The sequence below is a fragment of the Onychostruthus taczanowskii genome, unplaced genomic scaffold (genome assembly GCF_017590055.1).
Source record: "Onychostruthus taczanowskii isolate IOZ18803 unplaced genomic scaffold, ASM1759005v1 scaffold35, whole genome shotgun sequence".
Lineage (NCBI taxonomy): Eukaryota > Metazoa > Chordata > Aves > Passeriformes > Passeridae > Onychostruthus > Onychostruthus taczanowskii.
The window spans coordinates 495,946-517,769 of NW_024500905.1; the positions used below are offsets into that span (position 1 = coordinate 495,946).

At 36.8% G+C, this 21,824-nt stretch overlaps 1 protein-coding gene across 3 annotated transcripts in view; it reads right to left on the bottom strand.

Moving 5' to 3' along the window:
• Positions 1-21,824, bottom strand: part of ZDHHC17 (zinc finger DHHC-type palmitoyltransferase 17) — a 64,719-nt gene that overhangs the window by 31,232 nt on the left and 11,663 nt on the right. For all 3 annotated transcript variants that reach the window (XR_005953183.1, XM_041411225.1, XM_041411226.1), the window contains exons 2-5: positions 17,027-17,130; positions 9,579-9,701; positions 6,271-6,348; positions 4,778-4,922 (exon numbers count right to left, since the gene is read on the bottom strand). Coding sequence is in view for 2 of the 3 variants with exons in the window: in XM_041411225.1 (XP_041267159.1) it covers positions 4,778-4,922; positions 6,271-6,348; positions 9,579-9,701; positions 17,027-17,130 (450 nt within the window). In the remaining variant the exon portion in view is untranslated. The remainder of the gene's footprint in view (positions 1-4,777; positions 4,923-6,270; positions 6,349-9,578; positions 9,702-17,026; positions 17,131-21,824) is intronic.

Genomic DNA, 21,824 nt, shown 5'->3' on the forward strand with positions numbered 1-21,824 from the left:
TGGTTAGATCCTTTTGAGCCTACTAGGACTATGCAACTGCTGGCACTGCCTTTAACACCCTGAGGTTGAAATCATGAAGGAACTTAGAACCACAGCCCAGTCTCAAATTCATTCATCCTTGAAAAGCATGACTGATTCACAGCTCACACTGTGTGAACAACAAACTCAGAGAATTGTACAAATTACTGTAACATGAACAGTCTTCCATCTTTAGATTTCATATAGAAAAGCGCCTCTTTGTGACAGTGTGTCTAAACAGGAATGTGTTTAGATGTAAGTAGAACAACTCCTTCAATGATTCCACCTGACAAATCCAAACTACACTTTGCACAGCACGTGACACTCAGCTAAAAGAAAAAACCCAAACCCATCAGCTCCATAGCATTCCCTACGCATAAGTTACCTAGGTAAGCTACAGGTACTACTCATATTAAACTACTATGCTGGCTGAAGATCCCTTTTCAAAGGAACTTCAACAAGAGGCAAAGCAGCTGAGATTGACTTCCACACTGTTGTACAGATGTAACAAAGATGATGTAGCTGTGGACAGCAGACATGTGCTCTAACAAACTTCTCACCAAAAACTCCTTGTTACTTCCCCAGATCATTACTATAACCACAGATGGAGTGAGACATTTAGAAAGGAAGCTCTGCTCCTGCTTTTTGCCAAAGAGAGGGCTGAGGCAAAAAAGTAAACCTTCTGCAGCTGGTTCATATTAAGAAACTGTTCTTCCATTCTGCGGTGTGCCAACAGGCACTTTAGCATTATTTCTTGTTTAACTCTCAGCGACACATCAGTGCTCATGGAAGGGTGTGCCTGTGCTGTTAGGACATGGTGCAAGCACTGCAAGAACCAAAGGTTCAAACAATAAGTGATGCAATGATCAAAAGTTGCACATACTGCTGCCCCCTGCATGTGGTTCAAGTGTGAATTCTGTGAACCACAACGGGCAAAATTTCCTCTTGTTTCTAAAGTACAATAACTCTGGTTCTGAAGAAAAAACTTTTCACATGTAAAGATAACCAGACTTAATCCTAGGACACTAATACAAGACTGCACAATAAGCTTTTAGTGAGGCAAAAAAACTGGGGACAAAGAGCTTTCTGCAAGAAAAGCAGTTGCAGCAACTCTTCTGCTGCTTAATACTACTTTCTGAAAGCAAGAGTTGACAAGGAAGGATTCTGAAGAGCAGCTAGAGATCAGTGCAGCATTAGGTTTACCATTTAACAAGCAATGGTCAAACCAGTATTGTGATAAAATATGCATAGAAAACATAAAGAGATCTCACCTAGAATTACATTAAATCACACAGAAAGGAACCAGGAGTTTGATCCTCTTTAGAAACATTACTGCTTATTTCACAAACACAGACCTTCATAGAAAAGACCCATCACATCTTTGCTCAGAATCCTATTCTCCATAAGAAAAGATCTCTTTCACATGAACTGTTGTCCAGGGAAAGGAAAAAAGGCTTTAAAAGCATACAGTAAAGAAGATTTATCAGAAAGGCTGATGTAAATCTGACAATATTTCTTAATTTAGAAAAGATGTGCCAGTTACTGACTAGAAGCAGAGATTTTGTAAGATTCCCATTAAAGCAGAGATTTTGGTAAGAGTCCCATAGAACAGAGCACAGACCAACAAAGAAGACAACACACAGAACTAAACCTCTGCCATTCCTTCAAACAAAAGCTCTGTTCTGAATACCCTAGTCCATCAAACACAGTCAGTCTTGAATCATAAGGAAGAACACAACTGGACTTATAATTCTCCAAGTAATGTGCTCTGAGTTGGTCTAGAAAATAGAATACTTGATTCAGTGTCTTAACGCTGGCCTGAGCTTGGTGGAGAGAAGGAGCCACAGTGACAAGTGAGATGACAATGCTCAGGAGCACTGCCCATGGATCACAGCACCAAAGTAACCACGGCTGCTGGTAACACACTGGCATCTCTCAACCTAGACGCCACCTACTTCTAGGCCATAGCACAGGTGACCCTACATAGCTCGAGACATTAGTTAACATACAAAATTGCAACTCTGAGAAAAAAAGATGAGTAACTGCTAGTTAAACTACAAAAATGATAGTAGAACTATGAGTATGAAATAGTTAAACTATAATTTTAGAAGTAGAGTATTTCTTACCTATTTTTACCCTACAAGCAACTTTACAGTCACTCATTATCTGTGATTATTAATCTGTGATTAAGTTACCTCACACATGCACAGAATGAGAAAACATTATTCAACCATTTGTATATCACGTCTGTATATTAACTTATTCCAGGTGAATGTTTGTGTATGCTCCTGATATGCCTCTGGCATTTTAAGTAGCGTAAGCAAAATATCAAGCAATAAAATTGTATATTGCACATTTTTAAGTGCCTTCAAGCTCTTTTTCAGTTTTCTTTCTTGCATTTTTTAAAATAAATATCTTACCTAAACTTCAACTGCGCTACAGATTCTGTTACTTGATTTCTAATTATATTTATATCATGTACCAGGTTGATTTTGACCCAGGCAACCTACTGACGCAAATAATGTGTTCAAATTCTTATACAGCCAGGTATCAGTCTTTCAGAATTCAGTAAGAGGCATAACTAAACAAAAAGCAACATCTATCAGGCACTGCTGCCTCTTGGCTGAATAGTACTTGCTGGCATGAAAATGGGTTCACTTCCAATCAAAGCCAGAGTGCATCTGACCAAGAGGTCTTCCCCTTCACCACACTCCAGAAGTTGGAGGGCTGGACTCAAGCCTCAGATTGGAAATTTTACCATTGGCTGCTGCAGCCCAGAAGAAAGTGAAACAGCAACACTGAAGTTGGGTTCCAGTTCTGTCTCAGAAATGAACAAGGTAGCAATTAGGAGCAATTTCTTAATCCACCTGTCAGTCCTCTATTCTGTTAAGAAAGTTGACTTTTCTTTGACCACACTCATCCACAAAGGCATCAGGAGCTGAACTAACACAGCACAACAGCCTACACTGACCCTCATTTTGAGATTTATTTAGCTGTCATTTGCCACACAGGTCCTAGAATTAGGTTCAGAACAAGGGCTAACCCACTCTTTGGATATAAGGGAACCTGGTCTCAGTAAAGACAAAAGGAAAATAAGTAGCAGTATATAGGGTAAGCCCACAGAATCAAAAGCTGTTCACGTTTCCAAACCCAAATCTCAGCACCACCAAGAAGGTGGGGAAAGAAATAAAGAGAAGAAATTAATGACCTCAGTACTAATTGAAGGAAAATTTAAAAATAGAATAATGTAACTCCCATAGCTTCTAGATAAACTACAGTTTCTGTAGTTGTATGCAATATACCTAGAGAGCAATCATTTTAGGGATTGTTATTATAATGCTATTGATATTACTAGATTTTAAACACACAAATCAATACATAATTTTTCAAGCTGAACTTCTTGAAGCACTGTGAAAAACTACTGTTAAAGTAAATTTAAATTTACCTCACAAAAAGAATACCAAAATCATACTTGAAAATATTTGAGTGATTTAATAAAAATCAGTGTTTTAAAAACTATTGATAAGAAGAGGTATTTTCAAACTGAGTTTTAAATTTTAAGGCACCTTTTTGTGTCTTTATGTATGTACTCATGTAAAGACATACAGCTTCTTTTCAATATGTTCAAATAAACAGGACAAATCTGTATACAAACATGAAGACAAACACAGGGAGACATCATAACCACAGTAGAATACTCTAAAGGCTATTAGTACTTTTTTAATGCTATGCTCTAAACAAGTTCACACTTCTTCAATACCAGCAAGATTTTTCTGGTAACATAAAACCCACATATAATTATACATAATTTGAAAAGAAATTACAAAACTTGTTCCTCATAAAAACACCCTCCTTTCCTATCATTATTTCTCACAAAACAGCAGTTATACAGAATAGGATCAGACGCTTTTTTTGCCTAGCTTACCCTTTATCATACACTAGGTACTGTTTTACCAAACAGATACAAAACAGATACAAACTGAATACTGCCTGGAGTAATAGCTTTGGGTTTTTCACATGTACAGGTGTCAGTAATTTTCTGCAGCAAATTCAGTATTTGTTTTACACAGATCAAACTCACTGATTTCATATTCTACATGACTCACTGGATCATATCTCACTTGGTATTTGAAAGAATAAGCAGAATACGGAAGTGCGAACAGCATTAGTAGGACAGCCATACAAGAGGAGGGCTTTGACTTTTCTATATGGTTTACACAGTAAATCAAATCTGTGCTTCAGGAACATGCCTATGGGTGAGTAAATCTACAAATTACAGTCCAGGGTGCGCAGCAAAATCACAATCAAGTTTTTGAGCAGAAAGAACAACAGATGAGACATAACAGGAACAGTAATGAATACACATTATATACACACTTTACAGATCTAGCAGTAATACAATGGGCTAGCAAGGAGTTTTGGGGTTGTTTCATTCTTGTTGAAGAATTCTACAACACTTGCTACCATTGTCATAGCTATATTTAAACATTAAATTTATTAGAAATAAAGAACCAGAATTTCCATATACTACATTAGGCAAGTGTGAATTAAAGCCAAAGTACTCAGATGACTGTTGCAGGAAATTAATTTAATAGGTGGCACATCAACACTGTAGTCTACAAAAAAGGACATGGAATTATTTTTATATTTATTCAAGAAAATATTTTGCATCTCCTTGATGACACGTGTAAGTTTCAACTGTGTTCCTACCCTAAAATTTAGTAGAATCTACTTAAATATGGTATTACTTAAAATTTACCTGTCCCTTTGCTATCAGGTAAGCAACAATCGAAGTATGTCCAAACTGGGCAGCCAAATGAATACAGCTACATCCTTCTCCATCAATTAGCGACGGATCTGCCCCATATTTCATCAGCTGTACAACCATGGATAAGTGACCCTGTCTAAATGTAACAAAACACAAAAAAACAAAAACTGAATAACTATATGCAGTAAAACTATTAAAATTTGAACAATGAAATACAACAAGTATGTTTAGCAGTTAATTACACTATCAGAACTCCCACACTTTAAATCAGACTTTAAAAACAGCAACTGCCATGATCTGATTCTCCAAGTGAGTAAGCAAACTCATTCATATGAGAAATTCTATGCATATAGTGCACTCATCACATACAATTTACTCTAACTGTACTACACAGCAAAAAAGACAGTCAACAAAAATCCAAGTTATGATGGAGAAATCTTGTCTACTGTGACTTGTTACAAACTGCATATGAAACCTGCTGTGTTAAGAGATATCAAACTGGCAAGATACTCTCACTTTTTGTGGGGATTAAAAACTGCAGTAAAACAAAAGTAGGGGAAAAAAGGAAAACGGAAGGTCTACTTTTCCTCCACACTATCTTAAAAGCTTATGCATCTTTTCAGCATAATGAGCATAGGCATACCCTTCTTTTAGACACAGTGCCGAAGTGTCAGTACACCATTACTGACATGAGCAAAAGACCTTTTCAATTTTGCAGAAGCCACTTTGGACAATGGTTCACAGAACTGATTACAGGTATGAATGAACACTAGGAAATTTAGTCAAGATTTTGTGTGATAAACACAGAATCAGACTGTGTTCTCTAACTAAAAGAAATATAGAAGCTAAAATATTTAATAGAGGTTAACAAGCAAGTCCTCACCTTTAGCAGATTATTTTGATAAATTAAATCTTCTAGAAGTTAATTTTCCAAGTCTCCTTTTGCCATTTATAGTTAAAAATATTAATATGGGCACTGTTTCTTTCCCACCTATTTCTATGTTGTCTGAAGGAGCAGGTACTGCTTGAAGGCTGTGTTCAATTTTTCCAGCCATTTATCACTCTCTGATCATCTTCTACATAAGAACCCTGATTTTAAGTACATCTTTTAAAAAATCCATATATGCAATAGAATACTGCAAGGACAATGTCACACGAAATCATCCTACGACCCATCTGCAAAAGTGCCACTGAACTTCAGATGACTTGACAAAAAAAAATCTCAGAAGTAAGAGTAAGGTAAGTTGCCTATACTTCACTTGTTTTCCTATTGTAGCAATCGTCTTCCTCTAGACCAGAAGAAAACATTTGCTGAAAGCTCTTTAGTTCAAACATACCACATACACAGTGAGCCCAGTTATCAAAGACTGAATTAATTTTAGTAAAAACTAGTTCCATAAAATACAACAATTCTATGAAACCATCAGTACTCTATGTTAAGCAAAAAAAAGAGAGAAGAAAATTTCAAAAGGTTTTTTTCCTACCTTGTTGCCCAGTGAAGTGGGGTAGAATTTAAATCTCCTCCAAGCTGATCAACAATAGCACCTTTTGATATATAGTACCTGGAACAACAGAAATTTGTTTTGGTTAAACAGAAAGGACACAGGTGAGCATGTTTGATGTTATACAAAATAGGCAGCTACAGATCAGAGGACCAGAACTTTTTCTTGCCTTCATATAACCTTCCTTTTTAGAGGTCAAGCATATACTTTCCATTTTCTTGCATTTCTGACAGGGGTTGGGAGACTAGAGATGCCTCATACAGTGTTTCAAACATTATGCTATTTCCTAATTTTATTCTAAGGTAAACAATTGCTATACACATTGTACAGTATGTACAGTCGTACAAACTGTGCTACTACAGTAGTATTAAATAAACTATTCTTGAATATTATGTTGCATTAAATAGAATTCTGAATTACTGGTAAAAGATTATGGTGCTATAAGACTATAATTTTTTGAGAATTTTGGCTAAATAGTAAAATTATATGCCATTAGACTTGCAGCTTATATCATCACTGGAATAACCCTGCTGAAGTCATTGATTCCAGAGATCACACTTAAGTTATACATTTAGTGAAGGAATGAGATTTTGACACACTTTTCAACTGTTATTAATCAAAGGACAAAGATCATCTGAGTATTTAAAAATATTTCTAAATTATGGGATAAACATTATTTTTCCCTCAAGAACAATTATAAAAAGATGACCTATCTGTAAGAACAAAAGTTATCTATTTTCAACTGCAACAATTCATATTCATAGTCATTTGTAATGTTTCTGTGAACTGTTGCCATTACTGTTTTATCTGGGACACTAACCTAGAAATATTATTTTCCTTTGTAAAAGGAAATGCATGCTTTGTAAAGAAATTATTATTTCCAAATACAGGCCTTCCTGGAAGGCTTCTAGTTTTTCATTCACCACTGTCTAACCTTTGTCTATACCTAGCTATAGATTTGTAATGTTTGCACATTTCAAGTACCTGTGCCTACAGACTTTTCATTTGAAAATACCTGTCAGATATATATGAACACTGCTCTCCCACCCACACCAGTTGTCCTTGAAATCCTCAGCATTGAATTGCTGCCGTCTCAAACTCTAAGTGTTTCAAGACATGGCAAGAAGAAGGGCAACAAAGAGAAAAACTTGAAAAACATTACTCTTAGGTAACTACCTTCATTTTCTAGAGTGCTTCTTGATTCAGAGAATGAAATTTCAAAAACAGCCCTTTTAGAAACCTTTAGGAACAGAAACTGAAAAATTCATGTCAGACTAAACACATCCAAAGAAAAAGTTTCTATACAGTTGCTTTGGAGCCATCAGACACAATGGAGTACTTCAATAGATTTGCCAAAATAAAAAAGAAAAAAAAAAAAAGTGAAAGACAAGATCTGCTCTGATTCAAACAGGACAGTCGACTCCACTGGTCTCCAACACCAAAAGAACAAAATTTCAGTATCTTTCTGCGGAAGTTTTTTTATGAGAAAAAACAGAGACTTTGTGAAAGTCTCTGTCCCACCTAGGTGAAAGCACAAAGTACATTATGTGGTAAAGAAACAAAGTAAATTTTGTTACAGTGAAATATCAGCTACTAACTGAAGAGCTATTTATTCCCCCTTGGGAAGGAGCTCCAAAGGAAATCTTGTCTAGATAAAAGACAGCACAGAGAAATTCACAGTCAAAGCTTGGATTCATCTCTGATGTGACAGCCACTCATGGGGAGGTGAGCACAAAACAGATTGTCTTCATTCAAACACTGGTCCTTGCAGAAATGCAGGGACCGTTCAGATTCTACTGACAGCAGAACTGCTTACTGGTTAGTAGGTTTTATTTAGAAGGAAGAACTTGCAGTTTGACAACTGGGAAAAGACAAGGCGACAATCTCCTGCCAGATGGTACACTGAAATAACATTTTATGTTTCTTCAAGGGTGTTTTGAAACTTGGTTGAGATTTATCACTACATTTCGGTTTCAGTATACAAAAATGGTACGATTTTTCTGCAAAACCAGACTGAGAACTTAGCCTATTTGTCTAAGGAGATCTTACAGAAGGAAATTTGTGCTAGGTGAGAAGGTCCCTGAAGAAAGAAAGAACGGGGCAATCCCACTCTCAGTGAGTCATCTAAGCTTCCAACAGAAGATGCCAGGCATGCAAGTTCTATTTAAGCAAACTACTTACACTCAAAGCAAGCAGATCTCATAAGAGGTCGTCTTAAGAAGAAAATACTTCCACTGATCTCCGCATTAGGAACACTTAAGTCTTTGGCAGGCATTTGAAAACTACCTCAGCTTGCATTCAGTGACTGAGGAATCAAAGTGCATGCAGCCACTGTTATTAGAAGAAGGAAAAGTAGAAGACAAATCCTTGTCTGGAGAAAGCTCGACACAGGGGATGGGAAACTACTATAGGAAGTAAGTAACTGTAGAGACATAAGGCCATTTTTTGCATTTTTACAAAGCTGAGTTGAAGAGATACCAATAGATCAGTGTAATTATGAAAACAGAATGGTATTCCAGACACTCATCCCTGATTCAATGGAAATATGAAAAGGTTCAGTAGTTTTCCTTATCAAGGAGTTTCACTGTTATGTACACTAAATTTCAAGTCTCAAAATAGATGGGATGAAGAAATACTAAAAATAAGAGAAGTCTAATTCCAAGCCTGCACTCCTGACAGACAAGCTGCTAAGCTGCTTCACTGGAAAGAACTAACATAGTCAACACTCACTAAACAAGACACTGAGATCTAGTATCACAAGAGTAAACAACTTTATCTCTGCAGTACCAAGCTTAATAGCCAACATATTTAACTAAATTATCCACTGCACATAGCAGGGAAATTGAGAACACTGGGGGAACGATGTGATAGGCTTGAACAAATTAAAAAAAAAAAAAACACTAAATAGTTTAATTCTGAAGAAATAAAATAAACTAGTGCCCTGCAAAAAGAGAGTGGGAGAGCATAAAATAAGGTGAGTGATACAAAGAAAAATGAATCAAGATCCTCTAAAGACAGAGGAATCTGAAGCACAAAAACTGCATCAATTTTAGATGCAGTTGGACACAGCAGTAGTTACAATGCACGCTAGCAAACAGGGAAGAAAATGCAATGCTGTATGTCACAGTGGTAGAGATGGATTAATGGACAAGAGCTTCGACATACTGTCAAGGAAAAAAGGACAAATTAGACACATTAAATTTAAAGACATTCAGTTGATTCAGAAATCAACCTTTTTAAGGACATAATGAATTTTAAATTTAAAGTGTAACTTAAAGTGTAATACATACTTCACCAGATCTATCCTGTTGTTGATTGCAGCCCAGTGGAGAAGTGTTACGTTTTCTTTGTCTGGTTGTCGAACATCATAACCAGCTTCCACCAACTCTCTACATCGTTCATATATTCCATACCTTGAAGAATAAAATAAGATTTGTCAAAATGCTTACCTTAGATTAAAATGCATTCAGCAAACACCATCCTTTCAGTAACAATACAAAATCTTCAACAGAAGAGAAATGAAGAAGAAACTTTACTTTCTTTTTCTAAATGATTACAAATGTCTTGCAACAAACAGCTTCCACTGGCAAAAATTACTTTAATCAAATCAAGGTATTACACAAAACTTTTGTCCACAGAAAACTGTACTGTAGAGCAAGGTAAAATATCTACCAGTAGCATAGTAAATTTAAGTAACTGTTCACTTCCCAGGGACTCCACTACATTTCCTTCTCCCACTTCGGTTCTCCTTCCTTTCCAGCTCCTAAAGAGCAAATAAAACTTAAGTCAGCTGATTTGACAGTATCTTCCTAAAATTCAGAAGATAAGATCATCAAGCCAATTACAAACACAAGCAGCTCAAGTACTCCCCATTTTAGGACTACAAAAGGCAGCTCAGGCAAGAACAAGGAGTCAAGAGAAAGAAGGAGCGATGTGGGAAAGAAGGACTTCCCAAACCAGGACAGCAAATTCTGATCCTTCTACAGTACAGTATCACACTGCCATATTACAGTGTCTGAAGGCAGCCAGAAAAGTGATTCATACAGAATGGCAATGCAACCATTTGTTGACAAGCTGTTCTACTCCAGTCAGCTGTTATGACGCTCTTTCCTGTTGGAGATAGTCTGCTGCCTTCACTTAAACTACAAATTGAAACCATTATGTAAGAAATAATTCACCTAAGCCCTGCTATTAGTTTTAACAGTCACCAGCTTAAAAAATGTATTGCCTAAGGCTGAGTTTAGCTGGCTCTCATCCTGCTTAAGTAAGCAGTACAGAACAACAAGTAGGAATTTTTAAAATAAAATATTCTAAGTTATTGGAAAGATACAAAGAACACAAGGATACGATAATTTTTAACTTCCTATAAAATGCAAGAGGCAATCATCTAAAGCTTTCTTGCAATTGATTTGAATTTTCCCTACACATATTTGTTTTGGGTGGGATTAAGTTACTCTTCTTCAGAGTGGTTCCTATGAGGCTATGTTTAGTATTTGTGAGCAAAACATCTTGATTAACACACCAATATTTCAGCTATTGCTGAGCAGTGCTGACACAGGGTCAAGGCCTTTGCTGTTCCTCATGCTGCCCTGCCAGTGAGCAGGCTGGGAGTGCACAAGAAGATGGATGGGGACACAGCAGGGACAGCTGATCCAACTGACCAACGAGATATCCAATATTGCATGGCAGCATGCACAGCAATAAAAGCTGAGGGACAAAGGAGGGACATCTGGAGTGAAGGCGCTCACCCACCAAAGTAACCATTACATGGATATGGCTGAACACCCACCTGCCCATGGGAAGCAGCCAATTAATTCCATTCTTTGCTTTGCTTCAGTGTACAACTTTTACTTTATGTATTCAACTCTGTTTATCTTTACCTTTTTGGTCAATTTCTCCATCCCAGCAGAGGGAAGCAAAAAAGCAGCTGTGCAGGGCTCAGCTGCACAGCAGTTAAACCACTACATCACTACTGGCCAGCTATGGCAAACTGCACATATGCTTTAAGATGAGTGTCCTATCAAGCTGACTACACAACACAACGTGAACCTTCTTGAAACTAAGCTTTGATTGCTACCCAAGTTTTTGTTAGGCCATGCTGCCAACATAGGAATAAACAAGAAGCCCCCTGACAGTCTTAGGGGAAGGGGGTGATTATTCTTCGGGGGTTCTTGTGGGGAGGAGGTTGGAGGGGTTATCTGTCAGGTTATTTAATTAAAAGCAAAACTCCAGTCTTACAGAAAATGTGATGCTACTTCCTGAAAGACTTGGCTTAAGATATATGAAAACCAAGGAAAGCTGTCACACGTGACCTACAGCATGTTGATGCAGAATGCTGTTGCCAGTTCCCACAGAATGCTCCAATTATGCTCCACTGATGTTTACAAGTACCTCCTTCTAGAATTCACCTGTACACTGTGGTGAGGTCCTGGGCAAAGACTGCTGGCATGGCCCCAGATACAAGAAGGACTAGTAGGAATGGATTCACTCTTTTGGGTTTAGCATCACAGACTTCCCATTCTTCCCACTAGAAGGCAATCTACAAGTCACAGTACATGGTACTACTTCACCACAAAACAGAACACAAAATTCTGCAATACACCAGAACAGCCTTTATAGGAAAATAAAGCTCTTTCCAAAAGTGACATTGAGAATGACGTATACAGAAATTTTTTAATTTAAGTCACTCTCAGTTTGTCTGTTTCTAGCAATTTACATTTAGTATTTTGAACACAATCATAACTGTTTACTAAAGATGCAGCGCACAGGGTATAATTTTATGGCTCTTCCATTTATTGTCCGAAGAGGACCTAAGGATCTTGACAGACAAAATCTGCCTGGAAAAAACGTTAGGCATTTACAACAATTTGCTCCTCTTCCTGGAAACAGCAGGCTCTCTACAATTAAATAAAACACTGAATCTGCTGCAGTTATGGTTTCTTCAGATCCATCCCAGAAGTGCAGCATTCTTCTCTCATATACAACCTACTGTCTTGCTCCATGAATTTGCTGCAGCTGACTTCACCTTGCCTTCTCCAAAGGTTCATGATGCACTGTTAGGTTAGAAAATGACAAAGTCACCTATTTCAGACACTCAGCATAATCATGCTTTTAATGTTGTTATAAAGGGCTCTATGCCCTTCAAGGATAATGGAGAGTAAGACTGAAATCCTCACAGGAGACTGATGTATTAATCTAACAAATATTCAGCATCTGAGTGAATTCTAGAGGGTGATGCTGTAAACATCAATATGGAGCATAATTAAAGCATATTATTGAGTTTGTCTTGTTCTAAAACAAATGGGACTAGCCCAGGACAAAAATGCCATTGTGCAAGCTCATTTTGCTACCATAGTCCCTAAGCCGTTTCAGTAACTAACCTGTAATATTTTGTCATCACAGGTTAAAGATATGCTGACCGTAATACCCTGAAAAACAGTACCCTACTGCCTTCCGCATTTTAAATACATAATCCATATTCCATTCTTTTGTCTACAAATAGACTCTTGAAAATAGACACTGCCAGCTTTGCAGCACGATTAACATTAGATTTGGCCACAATAATAGCAAGGAATCTCTCTACAGTGAGCATATCACCATGCCAACAAAGAGTAGGTAAACCAGGAACTCACTGCCTCAAATCAAAGCTCTTTGAAGTGGAAATGCAATTAACAGAAAAAGACCTTTTTTCCTCTTTGGAAATCTCTTTCCCATGAAAAATGGTGGTAAATACCAACAAAGCCTTCAACACATTCTCAAGGTTTTTATGTTAACGTTAAGACGATTTTGTTTTCAACAGAAAATGTTTAACTCAAGAGCTAGTTAATAGACCATTAAGAGTAGTGATGAAAGACAAAAGAAATTCAGCTCTTAAATACTGTTCCAAAGCCCTAAATTGTCTAGACAGTTGTAGCCACATTATTAAAGTGGTTAAGAAAGTCCCACCCTTCCACAAGAAAGTCAGTACATTTCACTTTCAGCAATATAATCAACCCCATGGGCACAAATAACCAGGAATAATGGATGTGTACCTGTGTCACAGTCTGTCCACTCTCTCCGGTGACTAGGTGAAAAGAGCCAGGAGTAACTGTTCCTTTGGCCAACCCTTAACAGTTTTATTTATTCCATATATACCTTTTTTTAAATCAGTTACCCTAAGACTGATGAGAAATAGTCATGAAAAAAGCCATGTTTCTAACTGATTTTTTCCTTGGCAAGATTCAACATAATTCATATTTTATGCTGCACTATTTCACAATGCACACAACTTCATTTTGAATGATCTCATTGAATAAAACTTAACAGAAAAGTTCATCTTGTGATAATGAAATCATAACAGTTGAGCATAGGGACTTAATCTTCCAGATGTGACAAAAGCACTTATGAATACCATTAATGTTTAATACCCATGTTCATAATGGTCATTTAACTTACTTTCAACAAAGCTGGAATTTGATCAAACTCACTACAACCCAAAAGCATGTATTTCACTCTCAACAGAACAGAAGAACACAATGTGAGGATTAATGTCCCTCAGATTTTGTTCTCCTAGTGACAGCCCATCACATGCTTCTCTACATGAGAAGTTTAGCTACTTCTCAGTTTCTCAGCTTAAAAGATTTAACTTTACAAAGTTGCTACCTTTTTATTTTAACACAGGACACTTTCCAAGACATCATATTGAAAGTTATGACTGCTGCCTTGGATGACAGATGGCTACTGCTGCCAGACCATAGAAATAAACGTACCCAACACATCACCATTAAATTTCACTTTTAAATCACTTGTGACAGTTTTGGGGTTTTTTTTAAACAAGATTCCATTCCTTCCCTGGAGCTCCAGTGAGAACTCTGAATATAACAGTGGAACAAAACCAAAGGCAAGCATGGATGATTTTTTTACTATTCCTCTGTAAATAGTTTTTCAAATACAGATGAATGGCCTGCTTCTGCTTTCAGAAACATAGCGGAGAGTTTCTATGAACCAAACAATTTTGCTATAACCAAATATAAGATGGCAAAAAATTACACACACATTCTAACATCTGCAACATGAAAGGCATAGACAGTACAACTTTTAAAGCTATCTAGATGCTCTTGGACATGTTTACAACAAAGTCAGTGAAAAGTGTTCTTTGTATGAATAGGTACTGAAACCAAACACTAAAATTTTTACTGCAGCAAAACTTCCTCCAAAATCAAAATCAGAGACTGACTACTTTTGATACAAAATATGCCTAGGTCTTTGTGAGAACTTACAAGGAGTATAATGGATAAAAATTACAAATACCAATAAACTCTCTTCAATGAGCCTAACAACTGCTTTCTGTATGAAATCTTAATGTGATTATAAGAAGTTATTATATTTGTAGCTCGTACCTTATGAGCATGTTAATTTGTGTGCAATCTACAGATTAAGACAATAAAGCACTGAAACAGTTCAGTAAGATATGAAGCAACATACAAATACTTATGGAAAAATGCGAGGAGTTTGCAAGCTCTTGTTTTTCCTTGCTGAGAAACAAAATTGAGCACAGTATTTTACTAACATTGTTTTATTTCTGTGTAATCCAGTGTCAATAAAAACATGTCAAAATAGAATTCTAAACTCAAACAGCATATATGAAATATAGATGAGTTTTACATGTTTTCATCCCATTTTTCTCACCATCATCTTTAAGATTTAAGGAACAATGCTCTCAATTTTCATGTATGTTGGAACAATAACATAACTAATTATTTTTGCTACATCTTGCTTGAACTTACTGACCTGCTAGGGGGAAGAGTTCTAGGAGACTGATGAATGGTCCCTTTTAAATAAAAAAATGTTGTGACATCTTTCTTACATTAGCACTAAACTAAAAGGCAAGGAAAAATCAGCAGATAATTTAATCTCAGTGAATATTAATAACTGAGGACAAAGGGTAGACGACAAGATCACCTATTTTTCTACATGGACATGATAGGTTATGCTTCTACAAATGTAAATAGCTACATCATTTTTGTAGGAAAAGTGTATGTTTTCAAGAACACTGAATTAATATAGCATTATATATTTTACTCTAAGTCTTACGATATTTGGTGGGTTTATTTTCTACCTGAAATTTCAGATATTTACGACAGACATCTTTTACAACATGCCCCTCAAAACCTAGTAAATGCTTACTTAAATAAAGGTGTGCCCAAGAGGACACAGCCTCAAGCTGTACCAGGGGAAATTTAGGCTACGTATTGGAAAAAGATTCTTCACAGAAAGAATGCTTCAGCACTGGAATGGGCTGCACAACGAGGTGGTTGAGTCACCTGGAAGTGTTTAAAAAAGACTTGATGAGGCATTCAGTGCCATGGTTTAGCTGATAAGGTAATGTTAGGTCACAGGCTGGACTTGATGATTTCAAAGGTCTTTTCCAACCTAGTTTATTCTGTGAATTCTCCTTCTAGTCAGAGAAGTGCTGCCTGGATACCACAACTTTATCATGTTGACAATCCCCCCTCCCTGCAATAACAACCATTAGAGCTACAATATGAAACTGCAGTCCTTGTGGTGAGATGTCAACTCAGAGCTGTTGGTTCCTATATGAGGAGAGCAGAAACGAAGTGTAACAACTTAGCTGAAAGCACAGATCAGCCTGAATGTGAGGGTTACGAGGGACAAAGATATTTCAGGTTTCCAAACATGCAATGAGCACGCAAGAATAGAAGTAGGTAACTTGCAAAACCACTTCTGCTGTCAAACACGCTTCCATACTTTTATAAGAAGTTTGATATTGTGCCAATACTTCAATTTCTAAAAATACCCTAATGTGAGTATTATAGGTTGCAGTGCTATTATTAAGTACTTAGAGCAACAATAGCAGAGTCAGACATCTGTTTCAGGAAGCTAAACTCCTTACAGCTCAAAACAAAAAGTGAAGGAAAGTACATACTGCCTATGCCTAAACTGGGTCTGTGTCACATGCAGAGCTGCAAAGCTGCTTCCAGTTCAGACAGTGTTTGTTTAAGAAAAAAATGCAAGAAAAATCTTCTCTTAAGAAGAAAAAGGCAAATAGCTCTGCAAGATACATAATGGTTTAAGCATTCATATTAACAATACGATAATAAAAATCTTACAGAACTATCTCAGCTCACTGAGGAAAAGCAATGGTGGTGATGGTTTCTGAATGGCAAATAGTAGCAAACTAAAAAACAGTGTTGTAACAACTTTCTGGAAAGTCTCATAAATTAGAGACTTTTAGTGTCTGCTAAAGGACTGCGGAACAAACAAATTTGTATAATACATCTGCATAAAGAAAGCAAATCTGCACTCAGTTTTCTCCTACAGTCCTCCTTCAGTACCAAACTCAGTTTCATAGTAGGACTGTGACTACAGAATCAAAGATAATGAAAGTTAGAGGCACATCTTTTTCTAACCTCTAAACTGATCAAACCCTTATGTTGGCATATAAATGTTGTCTGCATACTTATCACCTATGGAAAATAAACATCAGTACCATTCTCTCGTCCAACAATCTGTCCAGCAACCATCTATATTTACAACTTAACACAATTCCTCCCATATTTTTTATACAATGATCACAAATTTTTCATAACAGTAATTTTGTAGAGCTTACTTCTGAAATCTTCCACTACTGGATTGAAAAATTCAGTTTATGTTGTACTTTACACAAATAAAACAACTTGTTTTACTGTTTCTAACTGATACAGACACAGACAAATCTAACATTCAAAAATAAACTTACTGTGTGGCTTTGACAATGTCCCAGGTGCTGTAATCATCAATGTGGCTCTTCCGTCCAAGAGATTCACTGTATCCATGGTTGTAATGGCTTTGAGGTTTTATTTCCTAAAAAAGACAAACTTGCTTTTAGAACACCCAAAGCAGCAAGTTTCAGAGGAAAAAAAAAATTATACACAAAACTAAAACCAGTACACAACTGAATGCACTATAAAGCCACCTAAATGTAGGAGTGGTACATTCCTCCATTTTGGAAAGTAGGCCACCATATTCCCCACTATACTTTTCAAACACTTTACAGAAAACACAACTCACAATCACAGGGTGCTGCCAAGTCCTACACTTTTGTCCTACTTGTATTTTTACAGAAGACAAACAAAAAACTAAGAAAAAATTTCTTTAGGAACTATTGGGTTTGGGTTTTTATTTTTTCGTTTGCTTTACTTACTTTTATCAAGGCAACACAACATAGGTAGAAAAGCCATTTGCCACAAACTGACGAAGTCTCACTCTGTTACTACAAATAAATGTTGCATTTCAAACAGCAGAGGCTATCTGTGGATGTTTAAGAGGTGGGTCTCAAAAGTAAATGGCACAACCATGATGTGTTCTTCGGCAGACACAGCTTTCTGACTTAATTATGTTGATGAAGGGCAACACTTCCAGGCTCAGTGCTTCCCTTGGTGGAGTCTATATTCAAACACTATTAACACACCCCTAGGACAGAAACATACTGTTTTTCTTTAGACACATGAAAGCCCAGCAAGCTGAAACTGAACAATTAATTTTGTACATCTTCTGGACAATTTTCTATGTGCTGCAGATGCTATAGCCGATCACGTCTGTGCATCAGCCACGCAATTCAGCATAGCTACATAAAAAAGCGTGAAAACGGCAACATGGGTGAAAAAGCAAAAGAATAAAAAAAAAAAGGAAGCGAGTCCTCTATAAGTTCTAAAAATGCATTTCAGTTCATTTCATTAAAATGTATTGTTTACTTTCAGTTTTTCCCAACATAAACTTCCAGAAAAAATATAAACATAAACTTCCGGAAAAACGTACCTGAAAAAATACCTTTTAAATGCCTTATGAAAGATGTTTAATTAAAACAGTTGTAATTTCTACTTAGTCACTGAAATGAGCAATCACTCATTCATTATTATACTATACAGACTTTAAATTTCTTTTTAAATAAAGATAATTGAGTCAAGACAATGATCACATAGTGCACCTAACCTTAACAAGGATTCATAGTTACAAATCTCCATTACTACCTCTCCCTAAAGGTGTATGTTGCCCTGCTAGCTCAACTGACTAAGAGATGTATTACAGCTAGAGAGAGTTTCAACTGCCAGTAGGAACAGGCCTTCCTATTCCTCATGTTCTCTCAGCTGGGCAGTAATTTCTGCAAAAGGAGATGTTGGGCACAATGAGAAATAACTTCATACTGTGCCCAGTTGTGGCTAGTGAACCAAAGTGTTTTCTTGCTTCCTGGGACATTACCTAGCTCTCCACTGAATGGATGAGAGTTTAAGTAAACTGCCCTCTAACCCTCAGATGTTACTCATCTTGGCTGCTATTTTACAGTAACTACTTCTACTCTGAAATTATTACAGACATATTCTCTTTTAAAGAGGCTGAAAAAAAATTAAGTCTGAAATCCACATTTTAAGTATTTCTAGATTTCAACATGCTGAAGTACTACTTAGGCAGAAGTCTAAAAAATCTGGATATGTATATAGCTATAACTTCAGAGTAAACAATCAAGAAATTAGTCTAGTTGCAAATATGACAACACTCAATATTTATGTAAAAAACTGAGTAACTTCAGTTGAGCATGTTTGTATTCATTACACTATGCCTATTCCAGACAGGAGGAAAATAAATCCAAGTAAGAATTTCTAATGCATTGAGTACATTTTGTTGCATTAAATTAATATAGTAACTTATAATTAGAAAAATTATGAAAACTTATACGCTAAAAAAATCTTTCAAGAATTTGAAGCAATTAGAACTTTAAAACCAGAGCAGTTAACACTAATGACTAGTGCAGCAAGTCTTCATTTTCAAAACAGACTTATGTATGACTTTTCTTCAAAAAACCAAAATTTTCCATTTCACACAGTACCTAAGTGAACAGCAGATATATATATATATATATATATATATATATATATATATATATATACACACACACACCCCACAGTATTATTCTGCAGGATTTAACTTTTCTTTCCTAGCATGAAAAATTACCTAGGTGAACCAAATAAGCATTGCCAGCTCAGCAGGAAGGTTGTTTTGTTGCCATCTCTACAGGAGAGACAACCTAAAAATGTAACAGGGCATCTGCCATCATCCAAATCTTACGTTACAACCAATCCTCTTACAATTCAGAAACATAGCTTTGCTTTGTATCTGAAAAAGACAACAGCTTAACCAAATCTTTTTTTTTCCCCAGCTACTAGATAAGCCAGAGATAAAGATAGTTCATTGACAGAGTTGAATTCATATTTTATGTTTAGGAGTTGAAACAATTCCTAAAATCCCTAAAGTTTGATGAACATCACTTCCTTCAAAATCGTATCACGGAGTTTTCTGTATCATGGTGTAAACTGTGGAAAAAAGGATGATTTTAGAGAATATGCAGACACTGCCCACTTTGGAAGTAAATCTTTAATAGCAAATCACAGCAAAGCACATAAAATCTGAATACTTAGCCAATACAGTCAATTGTCTGCAGCCTGGACACATATTCCCAATCTTAAGACTCAAAATTTATTACTCATTATTATCTATACAACTCAACAGTTGCATTCTGGCTCACAGGAGCATGCTGGCTACTTCAAGTGCCATTCTATGGGGGTAACTCTTACCTGGCATTATGAGTGCCTTGTTTATGACTGTAACCTGCACAGTAACCTTTGGGTTCCTATGTCAAAAAGCTATCAGGAATCAGGAGAAAAGAAAACCTGGATTTTGCGAATTACAGTAATCCTTGATTCCCCTGGTGATTTGGACCAAGGCAATGCATATAATGCTGTTACACACTACGCTTGGCTGCAAGGTAAACATGAAAGAAACAAGGTAGCAGCTAGGAACTGACAATAATTCTATCAGGGTTCTGGAATTTCCGTGCAGCGCTAGGACACCAGAATATAAATGCAGAAGAGTACTTTTTCCTAATTATTCTAGAAAGAATGATTTAGACAGAAATAACCCAAGATTAAGAGAATGCAACACAGGCTTACACCAAGAACTGGGCAAGTTACCAACAAGAAAACAACTGACAGCCTGAAGTAGGAGACCTTTGGAAGACCTGCAGTGAGTGAATGCAAACCAGCTATCTGCTCGAAGGGGCATATTCTCCATTTCTAAACGTTTAGCACAGCAATTTAAAAGACTGCCATTTAAAAACCTGTCGATATTAAACACAATCTCTTTTTATATGCACTACCACAGACAATAGTTTCAGCAGACACACACTCAGGCACCTCTCTAACTGGACAGCAGGCTGCCTGAACAAAGCTCCCTGTGCCCAGGCACCACACAGCCGGCTCAGCCCCAGCAGGACCAGCTGCAGTGGTGCTGCACGGGGGGAATTTGCCCAGCACGATTCATTTTGCATCGGCAGCTAAACTAGAAAGAAATCACACCTAAGACATTTGCACGGTATCTCTTTTCAGAGTTAACAAAAAATAGTAACATACAAAATAGAAATTACTCCCCCCACCTTGCTGGACAGAAGAGAAAGCTCAACTTTTAAATTCTACAATGATCTAGATTACCTGCCTCCCACTATTAGAGGAACAAAAATAAGCATAAAAATCTGAAAAACGAGGCTTTTAAGTTCACACTTTAAAAATGAACCTCCCCTAAATTCATACACCCTCACAAAAATTTTAGGAATATACTTGAAATTCTTGAAACTACTATGACTTTTTTAAACATATGATATGACAGATTGATAATAAAGTAGCAACATAACATTTTGAGCCTAGAGTATAAACTACATTCACAAATGGCTTCAAAATTTCCCAAGTGTTAAAATATTTTCCCTTTTTTGATGAAAATATTTATTCCAGGAAAATTTAATTTTTCAACGATGAGCTGCTGTTAAAAAACCTCAACAGCCAGTTAAAAGAGAGAAAGCTAATTGAAACCCAAGTGCACTTGTTTTTTGCTATTTTGATCTTTAGTGACAATGGCTCTTCCCCAGCTGAGTCAGGAAAACCAGTAAGAAGGCAGCAGAGCAGAGACCTGATGTCACTGATTTAAAATAGGCAAGTTGCAAACACTAGATTTCAGGCTGCTCCATCCAGTTTCAAGGAGCCATTTTCAAGCAAGACTTGAGCCAAAACTGTTACCTTTGCTAAAAGAGAAAGGTCATTCCTCTGCCCACTCTTTGCTCTCGGTTCCATGCTCCTGCTGCCTAACTCAAGCCAAGTTTGGTACTTGGAGGGGTGGTCACACCACGCCCACTCCTCTCATGACAGCAAAGGGGCAGCGGGGATCAACAAGAAACGGAAAAAAACTATCTTTTAGTAGTACAGCAAGCTGAATCTGTTTCTCCAGTGAAAACACAGGTTCCAGAGGCACTGACAGAGGGAAAGTGAGCCAACAGAAGGTAGCAGGTAGATTTCTGCACCTGCTAATTGTTAATTTGACTAAGTAATCATGGACAACTCACTTCACCTTTTAAATAACCAAAAAGTTGGGCTGACAGGTTAAAAAAATTATTCTGCTTAAAAATTGCTAGAGTTGGCTGGTATGGAAGGTTGCAAGACAGACAAATTTTGTTCATC